At 37.0% G+C, this 13,789-nt stretch overlaps 1 protein-coding gene across 5 annotated transcripts in view; it reads right to left on the reverse strand.

Annotated features, from left to right (window-relative positions):
* PRR16 (proline rich 16) overlaps positions 1 to 13,789 on the reverse strand; it is a 230,346-nt gene that overhangs the window by 123,929 nt on the left and 92,628 nt on the right. Inside the window, exon 2 of one of the 5 annotated variants that reach the window (XM_023744635.1) lies at positions 6,284 to 6,378. The exons of the other annotated variants lie outside the window; for them this stretch is intronic. Coding sequence (XP_023600403.1) covers positions 6,284 to 6,313 — 30 coding nt within the window. The 5' untranslated portion in view covers positions 6,314 to 6,378. The remainder of the gene's footprint in view (positions 1 to 6,283; positions 6,379 to 13,789) is intronic. 5 annotated transcript variants of the gene reach the window in all.

Raw genomic sequence — 13,789 nt, forward strand, 5'->3', positions numbered from 1 at the left:
AGTTATGTCTTAATCTTCTGATGAAACCTTCTTTTAATACAATCTCTGAGGCCTGGCATGGGAAAGAGGACAGTCAATAAAGTATAATCACATGGGTAAGTGTAAAGATAATATTAAAGTAACATTCACTAACATTACTAGGCCTTTTGCTCCAGACATTAAGAATTCTACATGGATTATCTCATTCAATGCTCAAAATAACCCTAAAGGCAAGTATTTATTATTAATTGTCATTTTGCAAAAGAAGAGTAATGTGCACAGGGAACACACTTAATAAGGGGTTTAAAGCTAAGCTTCAAATCCAGGCATTCTAAATCCAGAATCCATATTCCAATAATCACACCACTGCCCAGCATGTGACAGGCAATCATATCACGCACACATGCAGAACCCTCAGGAATAAACTAGGAAGTAGATAATTATTAAAACTACCAAGAAAAATCTAGGAATGGTAGATATGATTTATTCACCATAGTTTGTTTATGTTAACTCTTGATACTTTTGTACTTATAAAACCTGTCAAATAATATATGTCTGTTTTTCTCTTTACTAAGAAGTGTGATGATAGGAACTTTTTTCTTCTTCTCTATCTTAAAATAACTCCAGTGACAGCACATTTTCAAATGGTGGTATATTCTGTAAACAGCTGAAAATAATAAAACATATCTGCAGTCAAAGCACTATTTCATATTATCCTTCATTTTTCCATGGAAGAATTATTCATACATTAATCCCTAATCCCAATATATAAAATGTGTTGTGTTTGTACGTGAACAGTGCACATTTTTGTATTGTTTTCTCCCTGCTGCATACTTTTCAAAGTGCTAGCATTAAGGTTCTGCAAATCAAATTCTATTTTGACATATAGCCTTTTAAAGAGCAAAAAAGAAAACAATGCAAACAGGCACTAGATTTAAAGCCTGCAAACAGTTGCTAACATATGGAATTTCGACTTCTAAAAAATGTACACTTTTCATGCTCTATTCTCAGAAAACAATATCAAAGCAATGAGTAAGACCTTTCTTCAGATCTCTGTAGCTTCTTTATCCTTTGGTAACTTCCTTAGAGTATCTGAAGATGGAAAAAGAAGGACAAATTGATCTGGAGTCTTTTGCCTTCACTCTATAGATACTTACTGTGCTGTTACTTTTCTAGATGTTGAGGGCTTGGTATTGAAAAGGAGAGATGAGGCCCATACCCTTAAGGATCTTGTATTTGACATGGAGGAAACACATTCAAGAAGTAAGAAAACAAACACATAAACAAGGTATCACAGAGTGGTAAGTACCCTGAAGAAAACTACAGGTAAGTCCCTGAAAGAGTGGTATGCCAAGAGATGAAGTGTGTGAGTGGGAGTGAGAGAGACACATGTGGACAACTAAATCTCAGACTAGGTGTGAGCAAAAGCACTTCCAAAAAGGTAGCATATGAACCGAAACTTAATAGAAGGATCCAGCCCTGTGGATACTAAGTGCAAAGGCCCAGAAGTAGAGTGAGAAGCAGGGCCCAAGACTGATAGGAGATAAGTTCTGGGGTTAGAAGAGTTTACAGCGGATTGATCAGAAGGTAGCTAGCCAAGGTAAGGAGACTGAAGAAGCTCTAGGGGCAATGAGGAGTCATAAAAGTTTTTCATGTGTGATGACGCTGGTCCTTTTATATTTCAAAAAATTCTACTTTTGCTCCTCTGAGTAAAATGGACTACAGGGGGCAAGGGAGGAAGCAGCATCTGGTCAGGAATTTGTGTAAGCACAGTCTAATGAAACAATGAGGCTAGCTAAAGCAGGTGCAGTCAAGTCTCTCCGCCCCCCCCCCCCTCAAAAAAAAGGGATTCAGGATACCTTCTGGAGGCAGGTTTGACAAAAATTTCTGAAGGATTAGACATGAGGGATGAGTAAAAGGGAGGAAGCAAGAATGATACCAAGAGTTGGCCCAAGAAACTGGTTAGATGATGGAGTGACATTGAAGAAACTAAACGAGAAAGAGAGTTGTGGGCCTGGGTATATATTCTTAATTTTGACATAATTAGTTTGAAATGCTTATTACACATCCAATGGAGACAATGAGTGGGTTCAGGGAGAGATAAATTTTGGGAGGAACTCACATATTCATGGTATATTAAGTAATGGGACTAGATAAGATCAGCATGAATGGGGGATGGGGTAGAGAAAGTGGAGGAGGTGAGGGGGTAAGGGAATGAGGCAGGAATGGGGAAAAAAGGAGAGAGAGAATGAGAGAGAGAGAGAGAGAGAGAGAGAGAGAGAGACAGACATTGGGAGAGAGAGAGCACGCACTCTGAGTATGTGGGCCCTGCAACATTTATAGGTTGAGGAATCAAGAGGATTTAACACAAAACACTAAGGAGGAGTGGCCAGTGAGGTAGAAGGAAAATGAAAATTTAGCTGTTCTATGCTCCTTGACAGATAACATTCTCACAACAATAACCAAAATGTGGTGCTCTCTGGCATTTCCCACCTACAGCATTACTAGTATAGTCTGTTCATTGACTTACTAAGGCAGTCCTCAGGTTATGTCAGAGACCAGACCTGTTCCTACAGCGCGACGTATGGCAGTTTCGCCGTAAGTCAGAACCCACCTACATAAGCACCTAGGTCACTCACATGGAGCACATACACAGCAGTAATGAAGTGAAACAGTAAAAAAAAAATTAAAAGAAAGATAATTCCTGACCTTTACTTGTGATAAATAAATAATAAAAAACATAAAGCACATATGTACATATATCGAAATGATGGAATTTTTTTTTAATAAATAAATGGGAGATGGCGACGTAACCACGAAACGACGTACGTCGAGTCCGACGTAACCCGAGGACCGTCTGTATATCATAAAACTACTTGCTAGCTGATTAAGGTTGGATGTAAACAATAATTCTCTAAAACAATTTGTGCAGTGTTTTGGCTGAACAACAAAATCAAGGAAGACCATCTCATAAGCACACCTTCCTGCAGGTTATCAATCACTGCACACATCTGTGGAGAATTGCCACATAACCGTGAAGCTGATCTTCCTGTTTCACCATTGCATCCTCTGGCCTTGCTGTCACTATGCTCCATAAGTTTTCCCTGTTATCATATCCAAGGTTATGCTTTATGACAAATACATTTGAGATAAACTTCAGTCACTGTTTTATTATGGAATTATACAATCTTGCAAAGTTCTGATATATACTTCTCATATTTTCATTTTATTTCACTAACTAAAACAGCAGACTTTGCCATGGCTTTCCAACTTGTATATCCCTTCTTCAGAAATTCTGATAACTATTAATCAATACTTATTTCAGTTTCTGAGCCTCATTAATTTTAGCTTCTCTCTATGTCACTATTCATCCTGATTTAATAAACTAAATTTATTATTTTGTATCTTGTGTGATTTACCTCCAACTAGCTAGTCTTATTTATTTTCTTCATCTTCTGCTAGATGTTGAACATATTAATCTTTATATTCCTTATTTCTAGCAGACTGACAGTACAAAGTGCATGGTCAACAGGTGTTGAGTGAATGAATGAAGTAATCTACTAGACTGGTTCAAATTGTTCTTTTTCAGTTTGACGAAAATGATAAAAATATCAAAAGACTGCTTTATTATATTCTAAATTGGACATTTAGGAGAAATGTTCCTGTTGCTGAGATTCTTAAGTCCTCCAAATGTTCCTATCTCCTTTTCATTTTGATCTGTAATTTTCATTATTATGCTAGTATAATAACAAACCATTTTGAATGAAAACTGCTATTCAATTGCCCTATGAATTTTTCTGTCCTCAGGAACTAGCGATATGGTTAAACTCAATAGCAATATTAAATGTTGGATTTTCTCTTTTGCTCCATGTGGCAAAAACTTCTTATATTTTAACAAAATTTATAGCTCCTATAATAACTGTAAAAAGACATTGAAAATCCAATACTATTTTTACTAGTTAACTTAATTACTATTTAAACAGTGAATTCACCTTTTTAAATCAACCAAACTCAGTTGAAACAGTTAAATATTAGACCTAAATTTTTTTCTAGAAAAATTATAAATGAGTTGAAGAGTTTCAGTCACTGTCTGATGAGTAGACCAGAAATCTGAAGGGTGCAGAATACTTCACTGGAGGAAAGACACTGTCTGGTTGTAGACTATCAAGATTTTTTCCAGGGGAAATGCTGAGCTACAGTGCTCTGCCTTTTCTGTAAAAGTCTTATCAAACAGAATACATGGAAACTAGGTCCTGCATTCTCTGGAATTAAGTCAGCTAAAGGTCTTAGGAACTCAGATTGAATAGGAAACTTGCAAAATAATAACAAGCAAGTTAATATTAGAGCTAGAATTTGAATCTGATAAATCTTAATTTCTGGTCTTACATGATCTTCACCACATAATTTATATTGGATACATCATAGCTTCATGGTCAATTCACACAATATAAAAAGAAAGAAAAATTTAGAAAATAATTTTATGTATTTCTTCATGGGTTTTGCCTATCAATATAGAGATTTTTTTAACCTCTTGATGCTGATTTAGTCAACAACTTATCCTTACTTTCCTCTCAGTGTATTTTTTTCCATTTACATAATGCTCTATAGCTTCTATTTTACTTACCGTTAAAGTAGAAATTTTATTAAGAAGCATGGATGGAACTGGTGAGCATTATGCTAAGCGAAATGAGCGAGTGGAGAAAGATAAATGTCACATGATTTCACTCATATGTGGGATATAATGATCAACATAATTTGATGAACAAGAATAGATTTAGAGACAAATGGCAGGGGAGGTGGGGTTAGAGAGCAACCAAAGGAGTTGTATGCATGCATATTAGCATAACCAATGGACACAGACACTGGGCGGTGGGGGCTTGCTCGGGGTGGGAGTGGCTGGGGAGGGGGGAGGGTCAAGCGGAGAAAAAGGAGACATATGTAAAACTTTAGACAATAAATAAATAAATAAAAAGAAGATAAATGTAGCTAAATTCCAAATAACATTCCCCTCTTGTATTATAATTAGGTCGTATTAAAATGAAGACTTAATTCACAACTCCCAACAAACCATTAAAAACCAGTATGATTGCTACAATCCCTTCACTGGAAATAGTTTACTAATTACATTATTGAATTCACTGTATGCTAATATTGAAAGTTTATTCAACAGTCTCTCAACTACAAAGAATAATACCATTTAGAGGAATTCATTTCAAACAGAATATTCCCAAATGCAGGACATAAGGATACAACTGATTAAAGAAAAATAGCACTTGTAAACATGTCACTATATCCCCAATATTTGACAGTATCCAGACATAATTTTTTAGGTATAATAAATTCACTCTTCAGATGAAATAGTTGACTTATCATGATATTGTTCAGATTTTATCTAGATGTGGAAAATGTAGTATCCATGTCTAAAACAAATAATATCTAGAGTCCTATATCTATAGAAGTGTTGAAATTAAATTACAGCTCCAGAAGCATTTGGGCTTAATGAGAAACAAAGCCACGTTCTTTCATATATGGAAAAATACTGGGACCAGTGAACCCATATTGGCAGCCTTTCATGGTGGGAAATAGAAAATTGCAACAAAAGAACACTGTTGACCTTGACTGTACATGTTTTCACTTCACTAGGAATTCCCAGCTGTTAAAGGTGATGATCCTTCTTATGGTCACATAGGTTGTAGCCAAGAATATCCTGAATTATGAATGAGTTCTATGTACCACAAAGCAGTATTTAGGAAAAATTGATCATTAACTCAATATTTAACTCTAAACAAACATATCTTTTATGTATTTTTATTGGTTTTTTTAATGGCCAAATTTATTAGTTTCCTATAGAGTCAATATAAAAAAGAGAAATTATCAAAATGTAAACTAGTTTTATTCATAGAAGGCGTGTATATTCATGAATTAATTGATACTGGCACCTTGGAAGTCAAATCCTGCCATTTGAAAAAACACCATATATGTTCCTTAAAATATTTTTTGAGTCTTAGAACAAAGAAAACATTGCTGAATTTCATGATGTTATTATACATATTTTCCTCTATGAAAAAGACAGACTGAAAATATGACAAGTTATATGGTGATCACAATTTATATAGTGTGATTGTTAATCATGTTATTCGTGGTCATTATTTAATAACTTTAAAACTCAAAGAGATCTAACTGTTAATGGAAAATTGTGTATGTGTTTTGAATAACAAATGATATACTGGACTTCCATGTTTCTTAGAAATGCTGGTATGTGTTGTCCACATTCCTGCAAACATCACATTAAGATGGGGCTGACCTTGGGCATTTCCGGGTGTCCTGTTGTCATTGTCTGCCTGTGGCACTGTTTCCCTGTTTCATCATGTGGGGAGGTGGGAGTAGGTTATGGAGCTTCTGTTAAAAAAATTAGAGAACTTTTAAAAATACTGTATTTACTTTAGATTTTCCAAAACACACTGAACTAAACGGATACAGGAGCTTATGAATGGGGGTGGGACATTAGTCAGTATGAAGGAATAGGCTATGCTGATGGAGATGTACACACGAATAGAAGAGGAGTTAATATATGAACCATGTACGTGGGGACATGCATGTGAAGGACTACATACTGTTAGTGAAAAGAACTGTGGTACAGATCAGTCAATCAATCAAGTCTTCAAGAATTTCACTGAGAACCTGTTCTTTCTGAGAAAAGATTGCTAAAGCAAATCACTGGAAATTTTGCTGACATTAACACTTACTCATTAATCAATACTGTTTCAGTATTGCTGCCCAGTGATCATTAACAGACAAATGAGCATACCAGCTTTAGGGACAATAGTCCGGATAGGAAGAGCAGTCAACCATGTCACAGAAATGGATAGAAATACCCTCAGTAAAGTGGTAGTGCAGAATAGCCTCTTGAAATGAGAGAGCTATCTTCAAATACTTAAAGGGATGCCTGGCCTCAGGAAACTAAGCTTATTGTATGAGGTGCTAATGGGCTGAGCCAACCTCAGAGAAACATACCCTAGGTCTTGTGAACCAAAGACTATCCTATCTGAGAGGCAGAATTGCTTATAGCAGAGCCTAAGTGATCTCTTGGTAGTGATACTGTCAGAACTCTAAGAGCCACAGGGCAGTGAGTACAGAGCCTCTGACTTGGGAGGTTGAATTACAGAGCCCAAGGCCCTTGAGGTTGCTGCATCCAATTCAGAAATGATAGATGGTTGCTCCCCAAATGTGTAATCCCTCGCTCTTGCCTTAAGCCTTTAGTAACATATTCCCCAAACTCTGTAGTGACTGAGATTTGTTTAAACTAGGTATTAATAAAAAGACAGGAGCTTAAGTCATTTAGTTTGCACAACCATTCGCTCATGGTTGTACCACTATGCTTTGTCAGTACTAAGAATACCGCGATGAATGAGAAAGACGCCTTCCTCAAGGAGCTCCAAACGAACCAGCCCGGGCAGGGGCTGAGGAAGGGCACAATTTCCTCTGCTCCCATTGCTCCCCATGCTGTTACTAATTTTCTTCATCAACAATAACCTTGATTATTTAGTAGAGGAAAAGAAAAATTGTACATATAAATAAGCTCAAGGTGTTTAATTTCATTATGCATCCAGTCATAATGAATGCTCATTCATCAAATACTCACTAAGCACCAATTACGTGCCAGAAGCTCTTCTAGTTTTGGGGAATAAAACACCAAGAATCCCTGCCCACGCTTTTATTACAAACATGTGCATTATAGGAAGCATTTTCATTAATAATGAATTGTAAAGTCTGAATGCAAAACCATGATTTTAAAAATGTTCCAATGAATAGCATTATGCAGGCACTATTTAATTGTTTGAACAATTTTATGGTTCAAACACTTAACAAAGTGAACAGTCAAAAATAAGGTGAGCAATCAAATTATCCAACCACATTTCACATTAGATCTACATTAAATACTCTTAGCGATATTGGCAAAAATCTGAGATTCATAAAGTTATACTGTTAGAATGGAAAAGCAAACGAATGGTAAAAATTATGCTATCTATATTAATACTTCTGGTGAAATATACATACCTCTGTTCTTTCCTCCCCCAAAAAATACTTGCCCAAAAAGCCATTAAAAAAGAGTTGTAAGGATTTAAGAAAAGGAACATAGATTTTTCTGTTAACATTACTATATTATTCTTCATGCCAAGACACCGAGAAAGGAGAAGTGCTGGCTATGTGACACAAGATAAGATATTTACTTCCCTATTGCCTCCCTTTCGCCATCTCTGAAAGGGAGGTTAAAAAAATCATACTAACTTCATAGGGCTAAAGTGAGAATGAGCTAATACATGGGAAAGATTTAACACTCCTTAAAGCACTTAAGTGCTTGCTATCATTCCTGTTATTAAATTGAAGAGCAATGCAGTAACAATGCATGTCAAAACCTTTACTGATAGAGATTCTCACTGGACCTACAATAAAGGATTCTGAACCCAGCACCTATACATTGTCCTTAATCTCAGCGTCATATAGTCTCCAGGCAGCACAGCAGCCCACCACGCTGCTCTAGTTGGTGGCCATACTTTCCTCCTCACAGCAAAGTGAAAATGCCAGATTCTAAGTGTGCTGCCAGAATCCCCCAGCTTCGTAATTGCCGCCACTTTTTTTTTTTTCCATTTTGACAGTATAGATTCTGTTCCGCTGTTTGGCAGAGATCGCCTGGCTTTGCACAGTGGAAAAAGCTATTACCAAGCCACTCCAGCCAAAACTTGTGATCTTATTCAGCAACAGGACTTTTCTGCCAAGGACAAGCTGAACAACTCCTTCCTTCATTCCCCTCATGCGCTTCACACACAGTCTCAGACGAGGCTAAACCCAAAGTGGGAAAGGGTTTGAAAATTATCTGGGAAATGTTTGAAGTAAATCATTAATCTGTGTTTCAAGCATCCAGAGTATTACTGCCATTACAGAAGGAAAATGTCTAAACTTTATACTTGGAAGCAGCTATGGGGAAAAGACAGAAGATGACCTGAATCTGGTAGAGGAAAGAGTACTAAACCTGAACTCTTGACAAATGCACATTTACATTTTGGCCTTTGCAGAATTAATCAATGCCCACAATCTGTTTTGATAATCCCACCCTGGTAATTTCCTTGTCCTGACAACAATGAGATGCCAAAAAGGCCATGGTATAAGCACAGATTTTGAATAGGTTTTTCAGGAATACTGGGTTTTACCCTGAGCTTGCTACAGTATCATGTCTCCCTGGTGATCAACGACATACATTTGTAAAACATGTCACATGCACAGGGTCACAATCTAGTTCTAGAGAAAAACATGTCTCTATATTAAGCCATTAGATTTATTTAGGAATCAAACATACACCCACAACCCCAAAAGTTACCAATATTCATCAATTGAATCCATGTGTGTGAAAGGGCTTTGCTAAGGAAAACTCCATTCAAATTCTAATCAGTATCCAACTGGCTGCACTTAACGTTTCTTTAGGGAAGTGATAACCTCTTATTCATCTTTATAACACCACTATCTGAAAATCAAAGGAGATTTCTTTATTGGCTAAAGAAGAAAAAAACTTAATTAAAGCACAGCTCTCAGGCTAAGCAGCAGAGGGCTGGCTATTGGACTCAGTCCAGATTTCTTAAATGAATCATGTGTCAGGAAATAAAGAAATAAATTGTAGGGTTAGTGTAATTTTTAGTGACCGTAACCTAAATGATGTCTTACTGTTGTAAAGGAAAGTATTTATCAAGTATCAGCATATCACTATGCTGAGTACACAAAGAAGCCCAGAAAAGCCTACTACATAAATACATTTTAAAAACTAGATTTAATTATATAATAGACTGGACCTATAAAGCAATCATATGAATGACATCAAACACTCAAATTTTGGATTATGCTTTAGTTATTTTGTCCCAAATAAAAGGTAAAATAGATGATCTAAATAGCTTTCCTGTTTGTTTGTTTTTTTGGGTTTTTTTTTGGTTAATCCTCACCTGAGGATATTTTTTCATTGAGTTTTTTAGGAAATGTGAAAGAGAGAGGGAAAGACAGAGAGAAACATCAATGTGAGAGAAACACATAGATTGGTTGCCTCTTTCATGCACCCAGACCAGGGCCTGGGCGGGGAGGAGCCTGCCACCAAGGTACAGCAATGCCCTTGGCCGGAATTAAAACCGGGACCTTTCGGTCCACAGACCAATCAATGCTCTATCCACTGAGCCAAACCAGTAAATTATTTGGAAACATGTTTGGGAGATTTAAATCATGAATTTTAGTAATATGCTTACAGAATTATTGGGAAAAAATACAAGTATGATCTTTCATAAGACAATTTAAAATTTATATTCCAAGATTTAAGAGGAAGAAGAAAAATAGGAAAAAAAATTTACACTTCGAATTTTGAACTAATTTCTACTTATGTACTACCAAACAATTATAAAATCTGACCATAAAATGTAATATTTCTCATTTAGAAAATACCAAAAGTATGCATTCCATGGGTATTCAAAACACCAGCATTTAAACAACAAAATGTGATCCTTGTTTTAAAATTCATGCATAAGTACTAGGTTTGCTTCACTCTATTCAGACTGGGGCAAGATGCATATATCCAAGCTTCATGTATAAATTCATGTGTAAATAATGGCCTTACGGTCTATGCTTTTTAATCTTTGCTGAACTGCTAACTGGATGCTTTTCCCATAATCTTCACAAAGTACACCCAATGCTCACGTGTTTGTCCAATAAAAATTTGTTTCAGAAAATAGTAGAGTTAGAGTGACCTCTTAACTAATCTATCTCTTCAGTACAATAAAAATGTGAGTTTTCAGGATCAAAATATGATGTCGCCTGAGCGCTCAATTTCAACAAATATCTGCACTAATACTCAAACTGAAAAGTGCTCCAAGATTTTGTAGAATATTAGATACATACTTCACTGAGTAATGCAATAAAAAGAACTGCAGTTATTAGCATTTTAGGACACAAAATAACATATTTATAAAAAAGAATAAAATCCAGTAATAAATATATATTGAAGCTCTGAAGTATAAGCAATAGTTTACAGCTTTAAAGTATAAACAGTAGTTTATACTTTATCTCAAAACTGAAAACTCATGTTGCCACATCAGACATTCTTGGTTTAAATGAAGGGAGAGCACAGCTTTGAAATAGAATATTTTGAGGCTGTTGAATTTTGAACCAGTTACTTTTGCAGTGCAAGGGAAGTTATTCAACTACAACTGATAAACAGATGGACAACTATGGTGAAAAACCTCCCTCTCTCCCCGCACCCCGCCCCAAATCTGTACATTACATGGTTAGAAACTGCTTTTGTACCTGCCTTTGCAGCATAGCTGTTCAAGGGGCTAAAATGAGCCTGGGATACGTGCCACACACATCTTCAGGTAGCAGAACTGCCTGAAGATAAATGTCCTCATTTATAGAATTTGTGCAAAGCAGAGGCAGGCCTCAGCACCAAAAAGACCAGCTCTTCATGGGGCTTGGGAATTTAGAAATCTAAGTGCAATGCAAAAATATAATTCTGGGACCGAGGTAGCAGTGGTAACAGAATCCAAACTGGTAGCTTTTTGAAGTTTAAACTATTCTCTAGGAACAGTCCAGGAAAATGGTGAAGACAATAGAGTGGAGATTTCTAGATAACAAACATGACAATTTTTTTACTATTCCGATTTTAATTGAAAGAATAATATGGCATATACACACACATTACTCACACATACCTCATTCTAAATAAAACATTTTTTTTAATGTTGGAGTAACTCAGATTTTACCTAGGAGGAAAAATGGAATAATTGTATAAGATATACACGGCTTTGAACCCACTTTCATAGCTGTATTACTGTATTTTAAACTTGAAACTTTTCATTGTCTAAAGCTTGAATAACTGGCTCATCATTATATCTGTTTACAGAATAATCTGTCAAAGATCCCCAAATAATTTGGAAAAAGAAGCCAATTGGTGTAACTCAAAGAATATCCTTTTTCATGGAAGAAAAGCAAATAATTTTTAGAATATATGACATTCCTAGGATTACTAGTCAAGTCTCTTTTGACTATAAGATGTTTCAAGGATTAATTTTCTTCACAGAATACTGAGATCTGCAGGAGAGATTCTATGTTTTACATACCTTTATAATTACAGAAGAAGTATAATGGGAATGAAGATCTGTTCCCATTCCAAAATCCACCAGAAATATGTAACCCCATTTTATTTTCTATGGGTCAAATATACCATAGAACTAAGGATCATGGCAGGAATTAAGAGATGAAATACCATCTAGAGGTTTAGAAAGGCTTAATAATGATCATAATATACTTTATAAAGAAATGCAATTTTATAATTAAAAATAGGTTAGTAAAATTTGGCCTTGTAGAAATAATCCTGTAATTAATAGATGAAAATAATTTTATTCAGTATATTAAATCATTAATTAGTATTCTAGCCATTGTTCTGAATACTAAAGTGCCTGCAAAATTTGGGCCATTAAGCAGTAAATAACTTCATCTTGAATACATGTCTACATTTTTGTTTTTTGTTTTTGTTGTGTTTTTGTATTAGCTGAATAGCTTTGAATTAACTATTTTTCACTTCTACTTTCTGTTTTGAATACTAATGTAATTAGCCTAAATTCTGAATATTAGTACTGGCTTCAACCTTCCTAAGCAGGAGGGCTCTGAGGCAGGAATATAGTTACAAAGGTGGGCCAGGGAACTAATAAAAAAAAGCCTGTGTTGCATATTAAGAACAATATTTTTATTTAAAGCACGAGGGACCCAGTACACGAATTCATGCACCTTGAAAGGAGCTGTGGGTAGCGAGGCTGTGGTAGGCACAGGGGTGGGTCTTGGCCCATCCTCCACACCCCCACCCGGCCCCTCTCGCCGCGGCCCCTGGTCCCCTGTCTGCCAGCAGCCCTGCTCCCATCACTCCCACGCACTGACACCACTGGCCCTGCTCGCACCCGCTGATGGCACGGAGCAATGGGGGCCGGCACCAGCAGCAGGTACGAGTGGCAGCTGCTGCCCTGATCGCCCCTCAGGAGCAAGGGGAGGTAGAGAAGCCCTCAGGGGCGATCAGGGCTGGCAGCCGCCGCTTGAACCTTCTGATGGCGCTGAGTGATCGGGACAGGCGTTGGGCACTGGCAGCGGGTATAAGTGTTGGCTCTGGCACTGGCTGCAGGTGCAAGTGGGATCAGCACTGGTAGTGGGTGTGAGCAGTGGCTCCGATGCCAGCAATGGGTGTGAGCGCCTGGTGGGACCACGATGCACGGGAGCAAAGAATTTTCAGTAACCACCAGAGGCTTGCCCCAATGACAGCAACTGGCACCCTGCCTTGGTCTGGCACCCCCGCTCACCTGCTCCACCATCCCACCGCGGCCAACGCCTGCCATGTTCCGCACACGCCCCCTGCTGGTCAGCGCACGTCATAGTGACTGGTCATTCAGTTGTTCTGCCGTTCAGTCTATTTGCATATTAGCCTTTTATTATATAGGATAAGCTCATTTGGAGGGGCTGAGGGTACTGTAGCAATGAAAAGTATACAGAGAAGGTTAAATCTTCTCTATTCTAACAGAAACTTCTGGTCTTCAGTTATTATCAATTGAGGTTCAAAATGAAACAACTGGACATATTTCCAGGAAACATAAGGGAAGGACTCTAATCAAAATATGCCCCCCTTTTCAAATGAGTTTAAGATACTGCAGACTATAAACATGCATCCCAAAGATTACCATTGCCTGCATGATGGTGACTTTGTTGTAGCAAAGAAGATCTCTTACCCACTTGAAGGGTA

The sequence above is a fragment of the Myotis lucifugus genome, unplaced genomic scaffold (genome assembly GCF_000147115.1).
Source record: "Myotis lucifugus unplaced genomic scaffold, Myoluc2.0 scaffold_0, whole genome shotgun sequence".
NCBI lineage: Eukaryota > Metazoa > Chordata > Mammalia > Chiroptera > Vespertilionidae > Myotis > Myotis lucifugus.